At 41.7% G+C, this 16,589-nt stretch overlaps 2 protein-coding genes across 7 annotated transcripts; one reads left to right on the top strand and one right to left on the bottom strand.

Annotated features, from left to right (window-relative positions):
• Window positions 1–148: 148 nt before the first annotated feature.
• Window positions 149–8,207, top strand: csf1b (colony stimulating factor 1b (macrophage)). Of its 4 annotated transcripts, none has more exons than XM_027012203.3 (8): window positions 149–472; window positions 2,948–3,061; window positions 3,682–3,744; window positions 4,501–4,671; window positions 5,701–5,887; window positions 6,051–6,103; window positions 6,440–6,483; window positions 6,683–8,207. In XM_027012203.3, exons 1-8 carry the CDS (start codon window positions 422–424, stop codon window positions 6,732–6,734), a joined length of 735 nt encoding a protein of 244 aa, XP_026868004.1. In that variant the 5' UTR covers window positions 149–421; the 3' UTR covers window positions 6,735–8,207. The 4 variants fall into 4 exon arrangements, with proteins under 4 accessions (XP_026868004.1, XP_026868005.1, XP_026868003.1 ...); XM_027012204.3 differs by having other exon boundaries at window positions 150–472; window positions 3,019–3,061; window positions 5,967–6,103; XM_027012202.3 differs by having other exon boundaries at window positions 150–472; window positions 4,576–4,671; window positions 5,967–6,103.
• Window positions 8,208–8,216: 9 nt separating this feature from the next.
• On the bottom strand, window positions 8,217–16,439 carry rbm39b (RNA binding motif protein 39b). 3 transcript variants are annotated; one of them, XM_081703404.1, is made up of 16 exons: window positions 16,116–16,437; window positions 15,310–15,367; window positions 13,589–13,638; window positions 13,275–13,472; window positions 12,152–12,217; window positions 11,965–12,018; window positions 11,543–11,660; window positions 11,277–11,429; window positions 11,009–11,152; window positions 10,848–10,913; window positions 10,290–10,494; window positions 10,072–10,152; window positions 9,423–9,531; window positions 9,175–9,280; window positions 8,995–9,073; window positions 8,217–8,881 (listed from the first exon to the last, which is right to left on the bottom strand). In XM_081703404.1, exons 2-16 carry the CDS (start codon window positions 15,358–15,360, stop codon window positions 8,781–8,783), a joined length of 1,581 nt encoding a protein of 526 aa, XP_081559530.1. In that variant the 5' UTR covers window positions 15,361–15,367; window positions 16,116–16,437; the 3' UTR covers window positions 8,217–8,780. The 3 variants fall into 3 exon arrangements, with proteins under 3 accessions (XP_081559530.1, XP_081559531.1, XP_081559532.1); XM_081703405.1 differs by lacking the exon at window positions 12,152–12,217; XM_081703406.1 differs by lacking the exons at window positions 8,217–8,881; window positions 8,995–9,073; window positions 9,175–9,280 and having other exon boundaries at window positions 9,466–9,980; window positions 16,116–16,439.
• Window positions 16,440–16,589: the final 150 nt, after the last annotated feature.

Below are 16,589 nucleotides of genomic sequence, written 5' to 3'. Positions count from 1 at the left end.
CTGTGTTTAAAAACATCTGCATTTGAAAACATTTCATTTGAAATAAAATGTACATGGCAAAAAGACAGAGTGAAAGAGAGGGAGAGACAGAAAGAGAAGATACAGAGAGAGTGGGGGAGGGCTTAAGAGAAATAGAGAGGCGAAACAGCCAAGGCAAGAAGGTGTGTGAGAGTAGTAGAGGGGAGTGTTGCTGTGTTCTGGATCTCATCAGGACTGGTTCTAGGGTTACTGGTTTGGATCCAGATCATATTAAAGGAGGGAAGTCCTTTGCCCCATCCTGCTCTGCATGAAAACAGTCGAGCACTCGCAGGGTTCGGTCAAATATTTTTGTCTTTTCTTCACTTGAAACAACGTGGCAAGCAGGTTCCCAAACTGCTCAAATGCATCTCGACAAAGACCGTAAGCTTCTCCTGCTTGATCCATGAGCCAGATGACCCACTACAAGACAGGCCACATTATCCACAAAACCAAGGTAGGCATGAGGAGATGAAACAAATTCTGTGTGAACATTTTGTGTCATTTTGTAGAGTTTTGTGTATCAGGTGTTGGTCATAAAATAATTATTTAGTGGTGTTCCAGATGTGCAACGTCTTAATGATGATAAGAACAAGTAAAGAAGGGCCTTCTTCACAAATTTGTCAAAATTTTATGGGCTTCTAGTCACGAAGGAGTATGACCCTTCACCATGCCAGTCTTCCACTCCTGCTCCGAGTGCCTCAGTAAGCAGGTGGATTTATGTTAGAGCTCTATACAGTTCATTTAGCTGTGATTTCTTTTTATTGACTCACCTTTTCCAGTAGAGTAAAAATGCATCACTCATGGAATCTCCGCTTTTGTTTGCTGGTCTCTATGAGATCCTTTTTTCCAATGTCACATATTAGATATGACAAGCACTACTTTGGAATGGATCCCAACTTCATTCTGTCGTGGAGCCCTTAGTTAATGGTCTTAATTTCATTTTTTCCTGTTTACTAATTGTCTACAGACTTGTCTAGAAGGTCATGTAAGTGACTGGACCCAACATTCCCTTGGTATGTGTTAAACATCTGCAACTTTATGCTTTTTTTATGATCATAGTATTACAGTCAGGTGTTAGAACAGGACAAATTTTAACTGTGCCAATGGCCACATTTGTTCACATGGAAACCTGGGGGCTAGTGTTCTTAAACTGATGCTGTGTGATTACAGAGCTTATAGATTATTAATGATGTTCTATAAGGTCGTAGTACAGGAATGACCAACCTTTTCATTATTGTTTCTGGTTCAGCACACTGACTAAGATTTATCATGGTAGCTTCTGCATTTACTGTACTTTTACAAGGGTAATTGGGTTTTCTAACCTATATTGTAGTAAACTACATTAAAATAATATTGAATAATAACAGTAACTGTAAGATAGGAATTGTAAGAACAGCCATGTGTAAACAAAATTGTCAAAGATGACATACATATAGCTCGGTAAGACCGGCAATGTGCAGCGCTGCCGTAAGGAACCTGTTGGGATAAATCATAATACGGGAAACGAGGAACAGGTGTGAAACGCTAAAATACTGGTGATTGGGAGCAGGGCAGGCGCTGTGAGTGTGTATGTGAAAGAGTGAGTGTGTCCCTCCTGCTGGATGGACGGCCTACCGTCACAAGTGAAACTGCAGTATGTCATACTATTGTATTGCAGGCACTGTGACAGGGGTTGTGCCCTCATTTAGGTTCCCCATTAAATATTCCCAAAAAATGCCCCAAATAATGTCATACTATACATACCAAGTCATACTATAGTTCAATACACAGATTTACCAAAACCACAGTTTCCTCAGTTTCCTGTCATTGAGAATGAATGTGTTGTGTGGGAATGAAAACTAGAAGGCTCATGTGGATATTTTCAGTTACTGAGAAACATCAAAGCAATCCTACCCTTTTCATGTTTTCTATTTTAAGCAGACAGCTTTTGTTATTATGGTCTTTCAGGTTTCATTCAAGTTAAACACAAACCAGTGCCAAAAACAATATTTATAATCATCAGTCATCCTACTCACATATTTATAATGAATTTAAAAATGCAATCAGCCAGTTGGCACGTAATATTGGACAGATATCCGGTTGAGTTCTATAAGCATTTCTAATCAACTGTTTCTGTTTTTCATTATTTATGACAAATGAACACAGAAATGCCATCACTATTATTCAAACAAAGTCTATGCTTAAGTTATCGTCCACTGTAACTAATTAACCTCAGACCTTAAAATTATAAGTACATTGCTATCAGAAAAACTTGAAACAGTATCACCATATCTAATATATCCTAATCAAATTGGACTGAAGGCTATCCTGGAATAACACACAATGGCTCTTCAACATAATATGTTATGCAGGGAAAATTAGATAAACACATATCATATCAATGGATACAGCAAAGTCCTTTGACAAGGTTAATTGGAACAACATAGAGAAGAATCAATTGCTAAAATATATACAAACAAAGAATATATTAAAATCTAAGAAGATATATATGCTTGATACCCCTCTTAAACTGCAACCTCTTGCTGAAGAAATAAATATTCTGATACCAGAAAACTTACTTCCAGATTAAATGCCCTCCTTAGTAATACAAATAAGACATAAACCATATGTTTGCCAATGAGAAAAGGATATTGTTTTTTGTTTGTTTGTTGTTGATTTATTTTCTTAATTTTGTTTTGTATTGCATGTGTGTCCTTCCGCTTGTGGGAGAGTTTAATTCAATGATCAAAAACATTTATTTATTTATTGTGATTACTGTGAACAAAGTTTCAATTATGTTTTATGCATTATGTTTAAACTTCTCTTTAAGAAGGAGGCAGGTGTGCAGCATGTGCAAAACAACCTTTTCAGGGTCAAACATGCAGCACAGCAAACTAAAACTAGTGTCTCTCTGTATGGATGTGTGTGTTTGTCCCTTACATATGCCCAGGTGAAGAGTCTCTGTATTCTTATACTTCTGTATATTCCACTCTCTATGATGGAAATCCCTGGTCCTTGCAGGCACTCCATAACCAAAGACCACCTGCTTCAGATGAAAAGCCTGGTAGGTGAACCTCCCAGCAATACCTCATTGCATTCATAGATGCCCATTCTTTCATTCTGTGCAGCTATGAACATAATAATGTGGTTCATAATCATCATAATATGGTTGGGGACTGCAGATGAATTGATGCATTTGGTTGCAATCCTACTGATGTTTTCTGGTTTCCTTGCTTTAAGACATATGAATCAACGCATGGAGGTGCTGACGTATGCCAGATACTGTCGAAAAGGCACTAACCATGAGCCTTTACAATTCCTCACAATATAGCATTGCACAGAGAATAAAATGAAGTGCTGATGAGTTGTGTTAGGGAAACTGTTCAGGAAGGGAGTACTTGATTGCATCCATGTTTGCAGACACCAGAAAGTCTTATCATTTCAAAAATTTCAGTAGTGACCGTTTTACACGTGAGTATTCTGTTGATCACGTGTTCAAGATAGGCATAAAACAGCAAGCAGGCCTGTCCATAACAGGAATAGGGAGAACTATATTAAACAAATGTGATGCAGTAGAGAAATTCACTATAAAATCTAATAAATGTATCTGTACCTTTGATTTATAGTTGTTTCTAGCTTTCTGTTCAGACATTGATACCTCCTAACATTTGCATTGTTCCTTAGATCAATATCCAGTTGCGGAATGGATGTACAATAACCTACAAGTTCATTGAGAGGAAACATTTGGTAAGTCTACCTCCTAAAAGTGCTGATTGAACATGATTTGGTTTTCCCTTTTTCTGTTTAGCAGAAACCCACATTTCACATTAGCAAACATTTGAACAACTGTTACTCGGTTTTCCATTGAGAATTGTCCTTTGAATGAGCCAAAACATCCCATTGCTACTTCTGGAGATCTGTAATGCTGACTTCAGTTGTAACATTCAGACCTTTCATGTAACCATATTCTGCAGATGCAATTCAGTGTTATAATTCAGTATGTCAGACTAGGACTGGTGCTAAAATCTGCAGATGGCCAGATGCCAACTTGAGCAAACCTTTAAACCTGGAGGGCTGCAAGATCTCTGTTTGTGTCATCAGCCTTGCTTCTAGAATTCTTTCCTATTCATTTCAAAACTAATGTGCCTGCCTGACTCAGTTACTCAATGCCTATAGAAATCCTTGTCTGACTGGATTCAAAGTCTTAGACTTGAATCAGGTGATATAGCGTTACCCAGGACCCGCCCTGAATCAGGTGACTTAGCCTTACCATGGACCTGCCACGAATCAGGTGACTTTGCATTACAGCTAAAATGCTGTGACGTGGCAGAGCTCCAGAAGTAGGAATGAAAACCTTGGGCCTGTGCCCTCCAGGAATGGGAGTGGAGGCCAATTTAGAGTAACATGCTAGCAGCATACTCAGAACTGCTTCAAACTCCTAAACTACAAAAACCACAGATTCACCTGAGGTGTTCCTGACTGGCCTTGCTGTGGGTCTTTCAGAGCTTGGTGTGTTATGTGAAAGCAGCACTGCCCCGAGTGCTGGAGCTGCTGAGCAAGCGCTTTCATTACGCACAGGGCTCGGAGGCCGCTCTCTCAACCCTCACCCTGCAAAACCTCATCCTCAACATCTACTCGCAGCACTGCGTGCCTGCCCTCAACGAGGAGCTCGAGGTGGGTGACTGTATGTGTGCGCGTGTTGTGAAGTCTCAGCAGCTGTAATTCACCAATGCCATCCATTTATGTGTGGCTAAGAAAGAAAGGACGATACAGCCAAGGAGAACAAGCCCGTTCCAAGAACACGCTGTTTTTCTGCAGCCTTCGTTTACATTAATGGCATTTGGCAAACACTCGTATTCTGGGTGAACTACATATTTATTTTTTATGAAGGTAGTTTTTGTTCTTACAATTGGAATGCTGTGTCATTTTAAAGGAAGCTAATGGAAGTCTAATAAAGGTAGATGTCAAACATCTTGTTGAAAAAAATAATAAAATAATAAAATTGTTTTACAACTTCACCCACCCAGAGCCTGTCTTTACATTTACATCTACTAGATAACACAAAACTAACCCTTCAGAAAAATGGGAAAGAAATGGAAAAATACCACAACTATTTCCCTGCTGCCTAGCTACATGGTCTACATCATTACAGCATGTACAATTAATATTATCTTAAGCAGACAACACAAAATGTAACCTTAAAACTTAAATACTACTGTAAGTTGGTTTTACTATTCCTTCATTCACAATAGTTTCAAAAATGCCAAAATCTCTGTTCATACAGCACTTTCATATAAATATTTGGCCCCGTTCCCCAGTGAAGGTTTCCAGAAAGCACTCCCTAGCACAGTCAGGGCTGCCTGGCCACAATGCTGAAGGTCTGCTGCCCTGTGACGCTTAACTCCAGCAAACCTGGCTGCAATGGTCAGATGCTTCTGGAGACTTCCATTAAGTGGATCAGGCTTATTAGGTTAGGGTCGGAACTAAACTTGGCAGGATGGTCGATCTCCAGGACTGTGAATTGGGCACTGAATTGAATCTCCTGTCTTTCCAGTATGGGCATTGCATTGTATGCAATAAAAATGAAGGAAAATGTCAAAAACTATTAAGCTATCTTTTATTTTTATGTAAGTCTCTAATATAGAAGCAAACTTCTTTTGGTCTTTCCCCTCCCCCTTGCCGCTGCCTCTATACTTCTTCCAGGAGGACCCGGTGGCATTTGAGAGGCAGTTTACTGACTCCCCCATGAGAGCTCTTCAGAGAGCTAAGGAAGTGCTGGATCTCTACCTGGAGCTTATCACGCACACACACACAGTCGTGGACTGGGCCTGTGAGGCAGAGTACAGCAGCCACGGACCTGCTGCCATCACAGAGCCACCAGCCAGCACAGGTATACTCTGGTCTCCTTGGAGATGACACAGGCAAACGAAATCACGCATTGTGACTGAAGTCTTCTGGGTTTTCCGCAGAAGCTGCACTAGGCCTGGGAGGACAGCCACACCAAAGTTCCTCTAAGGAGCGCTTCTATAAACCAGGTTTCATTGTGCTTTCAGTGAGTGCAGGGCTCCTCCTGGTCCTCGGCATCTACTGTTTCATAGACAGAAAGGTAGGACTACTTCGTCAGTTGTATTACTACTTAAAAAAAAAAGAAAGAAAAAGTGACAAATTTATCAACATATCAATAAAGTGAAGACCTAAAATGTCCAGATGGACACATCTGGAGATCCATTACCCAGGAGACCTTAGTGCCCATGTGCACAAGACACGCAAGGGTTTAATATCTAAATCCTTCTGAAGACTGCAAATTAGCCCTGCAACACAATTAAACTGCAAGTTAACACTGCAGCCCCATTAAGTGTAGTCTGTCCATTACTGAAAATAAGCTTGTTCACACCAAATGTGTTTACACATTCTAACAAAAAAAAATTTCTTTTCCCAACAGATACTTCAAGGTCAACTTCAAAGGCTAGCAATGGAGTCAGACAGGTGGTTCTTCTTGCTTTTAATCCACTATCACAACTTTCTTAAACCAACAATGCAATATTCTTCTGCTCCAGTTCTCACATAGTTCAGCATTTATGACACTATAAATAACTGCCAAAAGCATGTATATTGTGCAATCAAAAAAAAAAATCATTAATGCCAGCCTTCAGGTACACGACTCTTTTCTCTTTGCATTCCACAGGCCAGATGTTCGTCCACAAGGCGAGGACATGTATCCTCTCAGCAGCTCCTAATCTAATGAATCCAACAATTCTAACAGCAGCTGCCCTACAGATGTCTTGTGCTCATCTGGTGAACAGCTCACTCGCCAAAAGTTCTCTGTTACACACACAAAATAACAAGCTCACTTTTTGTCTATTCATTAAAAACACTTTCACTGTATACTGTATATATATATATATAATTATACACAGCATACTATACTTGTATTTATGAGCATTACTAGAAAATGAAATAGCAAGTGTGTACAAATACAGTACGCAATACCCATTTGAGAGAAGTTGAGCTGTGTTGTGAATCCTGAGTCTCATGATAAATGTGTGGTCACCAAATTTAGTCAAATCACAAGTGTAATTACAAACTCATTTAAAACATGTACATTCAAATAGCTATAGATTTATGTATGCTGTATCTACAGCTGGGATTATAAAAACTTCAGAAATAAGAGTTTTGTTTACAGGCCTTTCCACACTTTGTTTTGACAAATGGCACAGGCAACAGTAAGGGATCTGTGAAAAAAGAAATCTGGTTTCAAATGTGATCTTTTATGATGTTCATTTAAGAGATAATACATTGTCCCACATATCTGACTCGGAGGCTAAAATACTAAGGTTGGACACAAGGTTATCAGTTGATGTGCTATGTAAATGTGCTCTCAAGCACAAGAGACAGGAAATGCCAGACCCCATTTTTGAAAAGTTGACATTTTAGGTTTCATTTTCATTTCTGTGCGTTTTGTTCTTAGTCAATAGACAAGGGTTAACAAGGCCAAAACTCAGCCAGAAGCAGAGCACGTTGCTCTGGCAAGCCTAACAGGAGGCACCTGCTGAAGCTGTTCAGTTCCCACCCTCACCACCACTTTCCACAGACATGGAGATTAAGGAATGGTCATCTTCACTGCATATGTGCCTGGTTGCCACTAAGGTGGAGCATTAATTAACTTTCATCATTAGCCAACACATTCAAATATGCAGTTCTCAGCATACATAAGGAAATAACTGACTCAAAGTTTTTACTAGATACCCCAGATGTCTTCTAGTGATTAGGACCAGCTAGTAGGGAAAAGAAAAGTGAAGGGACTGACACTTTACAACATGATTTAGTGTAAAATCCCAGGAACAAAAAGTACTTCTGAATGCCCTGGACCATTTCCTTTTAATATGCACAGCAGCAGATGGCAAATGCCATGGTAAAGTGCAGATTACAGAAACCACTTTGTAGTCACGATCAGAATTCAAATAAGCAAAGCATTAGATGTGGCATGCCATTATGGATGTGGCTACTTTGCCCCCTCAAATGTATAGGCATAATTCTTACAGCAAGAGACTAGTTTATATATTAAAATAAATAAATAAATAAATAAATACTTTTTTTTTTAAAAAGGACACATTGAAAAGACCTGAGTGGCTTAAATGTAGATGAATGGCTTTTATACTGTTTTGACTATTTTATGTCTAAAAAACAGTAAAATAAATGAGTTCCCAGAATCCTTTAACTTATTTTCAAAGCAATTTTAATCATGTTTCTGTACAAAATTGACCAAAGATTGATTACAAAAGGCTATAAATGTAAAGTGTTCTCCGATATCCAAGTACATCAAATACAGCTTGATGGGGTTATGATGGGGGTGGGGCAACAACCCTTCAGTTCTGTCATGTGTACACCAACTTCACAAAAATACTCGTAAGAGTCACAGAGTCTCGAGACCATGACAACAAGCCTAATATATACAGGATGAAGATCAGCCTTGTTTGAAAGAAAAGCCTTGTTTGAAAACTTAAGCAAGCTGTGTTCTACGTCACTAGGCATGCCCAATGCTCCAAGTGCACTGAAAAGATAAGAACGCTGTTTTTTTTTTAAAAAAAAAATCTTCAAAATCTCCTTCAAAACTGGTTAGGAAGAGCCCAAGACGCAGTCAGTGTGGGTCAGTGGGCTTCCAGTTCTTCACTGGCTTTACTGACCTAGACTAGCTGACCCCTCATCGGACAACTGAACAGGTTCATGGGTTTATGGGTCTGTGGGTGTTTCCAGGGAGAGTAGATATACACAAGGTGGATGGATCACCGCCGCGTGGGCATCAGTAGCTGTGTGGCTGTGACCGAGTCTGGGAAAAGGTTGTGGTAGGTGGGGAGGGGCACATAGGCAGCTGTGATCATTTTGCCTGGTGAGTGGAAAACAAGACGTGCACTTCAGCAGGAGACACACACAGAAGGACCATAGAGGCTGTTAGAAATTCGACTGTTTCAGTCAGAGATGAGCTGGGACATGTCTTACCTGCGAACCAGCGTCCATGCAGGGCGCTCACAGAAGCCATGGCGGCGGGGATGGAGGGACACTTCACATACACGTTACCCTAAGAGAACAGGAGCGAATGAGTCAATGCAAGCCTGAGAGAAACCAGAAGGGCACAGGTTGGTCTGACCACCATTCAAGGCTGCATGCCACAGAACGTACCTGGGGAGAGTTCTTGTCTACATAAATGTGTATGATGCCTCCATGCTTGTTGCACTCTTCTATGACATCATCCCGAATCTCTGAGTCCCAGCCAGGTTCATTTTCTCTGCAAAGAAGAAAAAAAAAGGTGGTTTTGCTGTTAATATGCACTGATATCTTAAAACACCCATGTGCACACCCATGCACGCAGACAGCGCTGGAGAATCGTGACTGCAGGCACGTGCACACAGAATTCTGGAGCAACTCACGACTGAGGGTTGAACATGTTGGAGAGCTGCAGGCAGTGGGTGGCCAGTGGTTGTGTGGGAAGGTTCATGGCCTGGTTCATCGCAGGGCTGGGGATCAAGGCAGGGGTCGCTATGGCACAAACACAGACAAAGTTTCACTTACGGAAGTCTTCGTCAAATACAGTATGGCAAGTATGATACAGTTTCACAACAGGCAAGTTTCCCTTTTTTGTGCACCAAACCCAACAAGAATCTCAGAGATGTATGGATGAAATAATCACAGTAGCCTACTGAACATGTAACAAGAACCAATGGCACAATTCCTGCCCCTTACAAAGCACAACTGTACAAAATGTATGACTTTTTCCCAGATTCATAACTCAATAACTGCATTTACATGTAGGTGCCAAATTTGATTAATCTCTTTGCATACTTCAGTACTGCTATGTTAACAAGGTTTTATAGACAAAAGGGTCTATAAAACAATGTGTGTATTGAGGTGGTATTTTACTGAAAGGGCAAAGATACAGAATATAAAGAGAAGACAGAATGCAAAACTCAGCCTAGCACCTCCAGGAACTGAGGAAATAAGAGAAAGCGCACAATTATTCTTTCACAGAAGCACACTGAGCAAACTGTTATGATACACATGCAGACAGATCGTCCTCACCTCCAGGCAAGTTAGCAAACGGAATGGAGCCGGTCATTTGCAGGGCCTGTTGTGCAGCAGGGGGAATCTGCAGGCCTGTACCTAGGTGGAGTGGAAAAAGACAGAAAATATAATACAATGCAACAGCAGTACATCTCAACATTCCAGTGCAAAAGGCACTCTATGACCTATGCTTATGTGGACCCCAGCAGATAGGGGCACAGCACCCTGATGCCTACCCTCTGCGAGGCGAGCCATGAGCTGCAGGCGGCCCGTAGTGCCCAGGTCAATGCCCGTGCGCTCCAGCTCATCGTTGTCCAGGAAGGAGCTTGCCGAGGAGCCATCCGAGCGCTCCGTCACGTGGCCCACCTTCATGGGCCGGCCAGCCAACTCAAAGCCATTCAGCTGCTCCAGGGCCTTCTTGGCGCACTCAGCGTCAGCGAACTGCCATGCAGGTAGGGCAGAAAAATCAATAGTAGGCTTCGGCGTATAGGCCACGTAGTAGGCCTCGGAGACTTGGTTCAGACAGACAGCTCAACCTTGACGTATTTTTTCAGTCATATTTCAGCGTAATTCGTATGTCATTTCATATCCAACTTGAGACCTTTATAGACGGAACTCTGTTTAATTAGTCAGACCTGATTTAATGTGACCAACCCCTCCTGAATGTGCCCTGGTGATGTTCAGTATGCCATGCTTCTTGACACTGTGTATTGCTGTGTCAACAATTGTCTCAACGCAACCTTTTATGACAATATTATGACTTAATAAATATGATTAATTAAGGAGACACTCACTGATATGAAGCCGTAGCCTTTGGACCTGCCTGTCTCACTGTCCATCATCAGTTGGATGCTCTCAATCTAAGCCGGAAACACGTAGGCCACACTGAGTGGGATGTCTTCCACATTAACATTTGTGTCATTTCTCCACAAGTGTGTAGGGGTAGAGGACTTACCCTGCCGAACGGCTCGAAGATGCCTCGGAGCATGTCCTCCGTGATGTTGAAGTGCAGTGAGCCAACGTAGAGTCGCATGGGCCCCGCGCTGCCCTTCTGCAGGATACTGGCAGCGGCGGCCGCTGCCGCCCGGTTCTTCTCGGCCTGGAATGCACACACAGAGAGAGAGGGAGAGAAAGCGTGAAACAGAGACAGAGAAACAGCCAGAGAGAGACTGGCATTTAGACGGCAGGTGCAAGGGCGAATGACCATGCAGGATCGTTCGCACCTGTGATGCCTGGACAATGATGGGCACCCCCAGTAGCTTCTGTCCCGTCAGCCCGATGGCCAGCGGCACAGATGTCGCCTCCACAAATTCAACGTAGGCAATGCCCTTGGACCTGCGTGAGTTCCTGTCTGAAATCATCCTCACATCACGCACCTCAAATTAGAAATAAATAAGTATTAGGCAGTCACTAACAATGATGTTCATACATGCTCAAGAAAATATACATGTGGAGAAATAAGGCTGTAAGAGGTAGCAGCTAAGCATACTTTGCCCACGGCAGAAAAGAACTCCTCCAAGTCTCTGGGTCGGATCCTGGCAGCCAGCTGCATGCAGAACACAGTGCGGGCATCTCTCTCCTCTGCGCTGAGATTGTCAATTGGCTGCCTGTAGGAAGAGATTAGTGTCAGTACTAATCAGGCAACTAACCGCACCCCCTTCAAGGAATTTAGGATTAGAAAAGTTCAGAGCTTCAGTATGGTCATGGCAAAATGATGCATACAAAAAAAAAAAAAAACTGTAGAAACTATTATTCACTACAACAATCTATGGAATAGTATGCTAATCAGGGTTTAGTAATAAAAGGAAGCAAACTTCAAATGATTCACAACTTCACTGATTGGAGTAGGGGTGGCTAATGACAGGAGATGAAAAGAGAAATATTACAATGAAAAAAGAAAAGTTATTTTACCTGATGGGGCTTTTGTCTCTCTTTGTGGGGCTCTTGCTTCGAGAACGCCTGCGACTATGATAAACAAAAAGACAGGGGAAACAGGGCAGGTCATCTTTGTTCAAGAGTGGCTGTGTATGCGTAGACACACCACACACATTTAGGAGGCAGCAAGAACCACACAAGAGGGAGATTAGATCATAAAAACCTTAGTTTGGTGGCATGAGGTGGGCCACTCTTCCCTCCAGGACCACCGTTAAATTTCGGGCCCAAACTATGACATAAAACAAGGGTTTGTCTGAGCGTCAAAGCCGAGCCAACATACAGCAGAGAGGGCTGCAGCATGCTGGTGCGAGAGGGCTAGTCTTTTTCATCCTAACAGAGAGGATACCAATAAAGTTGAGCTAACAGGAAGACACTGTATTACATGAGCTTAGGATGGCCCTCTAGAACCAGGATGGAGCAGACTTTGTTGTCCCCGGTTTCATGTATACTAGGTGAAGACATACTTGCTATAAAAATGTTGTTTTTTTAAAAAGTGCATCACACCCAACTTAACACCAACACTAGTAACGGCTTGCTTGGCGTGTAATTATTATAGTGCATGTCTAAAGACAAACATGCAGTAATGGTCATTAACACCTCAGCTGTAACAACATTACAATACTGTTAACAAACTAGCACAACTGTCCACCAGACAGACCAACCACCTTTAAAACAAAACAAGAACTTTTACCTTAACACAGCCACAAATCCTTCTGTTTGACCCTACTGTAAAAACCATAGATATGAAAAATCTGTGGTGAAATTATGGACTATTTACAGGTGGAAGGACAGAGCAGTTCCCTTGCTGCGCTCCTGTCATGGCCCAGATCACTTCACATCTCCACTTTGCTAAACAAACCTTTATGACCTGGGATGGGATCAAATCACACCTGCTCTATTAATGCTAACTTGTATTGATTAACACTGCTAAGGAAGTTGATACACCAAGACGCATGCTGCAAGTGAGAAACAGTAGGCAATTCAGCCTGTAACTGTGAGGGGAGGAGTGAGACCACCAGACATAGCAGATCCAAATAGAAAAAGAAGAAATAACCCCAGGACCCCCATGTCAGATTAATCCTGTCCGAATAGGTATAATGATGCAGTTTGGCCCACTTGTGCTACGGCATTGCTATACAAAGTGAGGCCTGAGTAAACATTTGACTGAGTGGTCAGCAGAGCTTTCTATAGATCTCAGACAACACCCAGTCCTCAGTATTCAGACAGCGGTCATGATGCTCAGCTCTAGATAAGCCTGTACGACAAATGTCAGGAGCTATACTTACTAGGGACTCTTGCGGCCACGGTAGCGGCCGTGTCGTTCGTGAGTGCGAGAGTCAGAGTGGGGGCGCTCTCTGCTACGTGAGCGCTTCCTCTCACGGCTGCGGCTCTTGCGCCGCTCCCGGCTCTTCCGGCGCTCCTTGCTCCTGCTCCTGCGCCTCTCTGCACTCGCACTGCGACTCCGGCTGCGACCATGTTTTTTCCTGGGGGAAATCACATCGATACAAGGGAAAAGTGTGCAGCGCGCCAACTTCATCTGTGTGCAGGGTGACGAGATCACACACTTGTACCAAATGGTAAACCAAAAGGGGTTACTTACTTCCTGCTGTGCTCATCATGGCCATTTGCACTAGAGGACTTGCTGTCATCCTAAGCGGGGTCGATAGAAGAACATCGTGAGGACGGAGAGGATACATAGCAAGTCGTCAAGGGGATGGGGGGGCGGGGATGAGAGAAGATACAAAATATAATCATTTAGAAAAGCAGAATTAATCTCTCTCAATTTGTCTGTTCTGGACAGGCTTCTACCAGCAGGGTCCATAGTTATTTTTTTCCATTCTCAACTTCAGAAGGACATTTTTTTTTTTCCTTTTTAACTACAGTGTTCTCTGTCACAAAGTCAAATATTTTGCCCAAGAAAAAGAATAGAGAATATAGAGGAAAAGATCCCATCAAGCTGAAACGTCTTGGCATGCTAAGAGAAAGCCCACGTTGTCTGGCAGGACCCCCATGTCCAGAGTCTGACAGTGGCAGTACCCTGCTATCTTAAGCCTAAAGCTTGCTGCTAAGGGCAGGGTCGCTAAAGGGATTCCCACAGTTGAGGCCGTGTCATTCCACGAGATCTTCACCCCATTAGAGCGGTCGGACTGTGAGAGCGCGATGCCATCTCTGTCTCACATCTCGTCCTGAAGCAGACAGGGATTTACACGGCTTAGTCATAACGGCTCCCAAGAGACACGGCATCAAAGTAATCCAAAAAAAAAAAAAAAAGTGATGAAAGAATTTAAGATACCACTGAATACCTCATGAAAGGTTTTGTGCCCACTGTACAGATTAACCATCTTTGGGAAGGCTTTATTTATTTATTTATTTATTTATTTATTTATTTATTTTTGTTTAAAAAAGGCAAACTAAAAAGAAACCTGTTCCTAGTAATGGAACTCATTTACTTGATGTATCACACTAATGGAGCTTGCTGTGAGTTATGGTAAATTGGATTAAAGAGGAGCATGAACTTGATGTATAATATGAACTTGAGCTATAGTTAAGGGCATGCAGAAATCAAGATGCTGACTTATTTGATCTGGAGACCATCACAAGAGATTGGCTAGAGAGACAGTATTCATATTCTGAAATTTTACTTTACATATTTTACCAGGGGTTAAAAGTGTACCTGATCTGTATATTTCAAAGCTCTTCTTTTGTACGAAATACTTTAGGATTGTTGACCCGATGAGAACGTGTGTGATGTGTGCATGATGTAGCTGAAATCTACCACTTCATATAACCGCAATAAAAACTATCACTATGGATGATGGCACTGGTACATAAAATTTCATCCTTGTCAGTCAATAATAAAAATGTGAATACTGTCTCTGCTTCATGTTGGGTTATGTCCCTGTTTTTTCCACTGCCATTCATCTTGTTGACACCAAACAGGTGACCGGATGTTCTAAGATGAAGATCTTTTGGTATTTGACCCAAGGGATCACATACAGCAATATATTCCGCAATGACTACCTTACTTTTTTCACAGTTCACACTGGAATCAAAGGTGTATTCAGGGAAGTAGAGGTGAGATATCATTAGGCAAGTCTATAAAAGAGATAGATGGGCATTTATTTGTAATTCAGATTCTTTTCTGAAGCATCATACAAACAACATCATTGTCTTTACCACTCAGACAGATTTGTCAGACATATGCTATAAAAACACAGAGCTTCCGAGTTGCCATAATGTAACAGCTACTCAGTCATGTGCAAAACAGCATTGGTGCCTTCTAATGTAGCTAGAGTTAAAGCGCCTAGTGCGGTTACCAACCTTCTTGTAAGGAGCTTCGAGCATGGCCTCGATATCAAAGTCGTCCGCCATTGGTAGCCTGTTCGTTAAAAACATGTTATATTAATTAACGAACAAATAAATCCTTATTTTAACGGTAATGATGTTACGTTAGCTAGTGAGAGTATTCATTCTTATATGAACTACCTAAGATACAGCTACATCACATTTTAAAGGGTATGCTGGCTAGCTATTGTCGCTAGGTTAGCTAGCCACTGCAGTAGGTTTACATCTACGTGAGAGATTCTGGTTATTTTAGGAAATAATAAATTCTGTAAGATAATTATTATTATGGTTTTGACCGTCTGGATACGTCAATCAAACAAGCAATTTGATCTGGCCGGTTGGACACGCCAGTCAAACGAACACTCGTCAAACAAAAATTCGTTTAACAAATCCCGATTATAACAAGATACCTCTTGAATATTACAAGGAACGTTTTAATAAACATTTTAGCTAATAAAACTCATACTTTAGAAGAAGGGGTACATGAAATATGAAGGATAGGGGCAATTTCAAACGTGAGCACAGTAAATGTTGCACGTTTTCTTGCTAGATAGCTAAGCTAACCTAGCTATGATAGCAAGCTAGCTACTTAACTAAGTCGTCTCAATAGAAGCGTTAACGCTAGCTAGGCCCAGCTAGGCCCAAGAGAGTAGAAACGACTGACGACTCACAAGAAGTAAGAAACATTAGCTAGCAAGCTTCAATGTCGGCTTAGGATAGCAAGCGAGACACTAGTAAGCATTAATTGGCCAAAAGTAACACGAACTAAATTGCTAAATTACCTTCACTGCTGTTTTCCGTTGAACTTCGTCGTGAAATGATGTCACACCGGACATACAAGGAAAAACACGAACAGCTAGCTAGCTGTATCGACTTAGCTAGCTAACTAGCTAACGTTATTTTTACTTTAGACTTTTTGTAATAGTCCTTACTGTGATTACTTAACACCGAATATTAAAGTAATGAAATGAAGCAACAAAAGACAGTGACATATATCTCCGCAATAGGCAAAACGGTTAGCTGTAGCGACCTAACCAGCTAGCTAACTAGCTATATTTGTTTCTGTGAGTTCACCTTCTGTAGGCAACTTCCTGGATATCGCACAAAATGGCGATCGTTTTTAAATGGGGATTCCCAGTCACGACTGCAGGGCTTCCTTTACTCGGCCCACAGAGTTGAGACGGTTTACCCCGAGGCCAGGGGACTACGTTAATGACATATTTCTGAGTACAGTGATGAATTAGAATTATAATATT

The sequence above is a fragment of the Electrophorus electricus genome, chromosome 20 (genome assembly GCF_041902795.1).
Source record: "Electrophorus electricus isolate QZ-2024a chromosome 20, ASM4190279v1, whole genome shotgun sequence".
NCBI classification, from domain to species: Eukaryota; Metazoa; Chordata; class Actinopteri; order Gymnotiformes; family Gymnotidae; genus Electrophorus; species Electrophorus electricus.
Note: the sequence above shows the minus strand (reverse complement) of the source record. Positions and strands in the feature narration are given on the sequence as shown.

What these genes read in the sequence shown, in the direction of transcription:
- csf1b (XM_027012201.3), top strand. Translation starts at nt 422, where the DNA reads ATGAGCCAGATGACCCACTACAAGACAGGCCACATTATCCACAAAACC. An exon ending in TCATTGAGAGGAAACATTTG is followed by an intron (nt 3,745 to 4,500) that starts GTAAGTCTACCT and finishes TGGGTCTTTCAG; the next exon opens with AGCTTGGTGTGTTATGTGAA. An exon ending in ACTGTTTCATAGACAGAAAG is followed by an intron (nt 6,104 to 6,439) that starts GTAGGACTACTT and finishes TTTTCCCAACAG; the next exon opens with ATACTTCAAGGTCAACTTCA.
- rbm39b (XM_081703404.1), bottom strand. Translation starts at nt 15,360, where the DNA reads ATGGCGGACGACTTTGATATCGAGGCCATGCTCGAAGCTCCTTACAAG. An exon ending in AAGGCTACGGCTTCATATCA is followed by an intron (nt 10,495 to 10,847) that starts GTGAGTGTCTCC and finishes CCTGCATGGCAG; the next exon opens with TTCGCTGACGCTGAGTGCGC. An exon ending in AACATGTTCAACCCTCAGTC is followed by an intron (nt 9,281 to 9,422) that starts GTGAGTTGCTCC and finishes TCTTCTTTGCAG; the next exon opens with AGAAAATGAACCTGGCTGGG.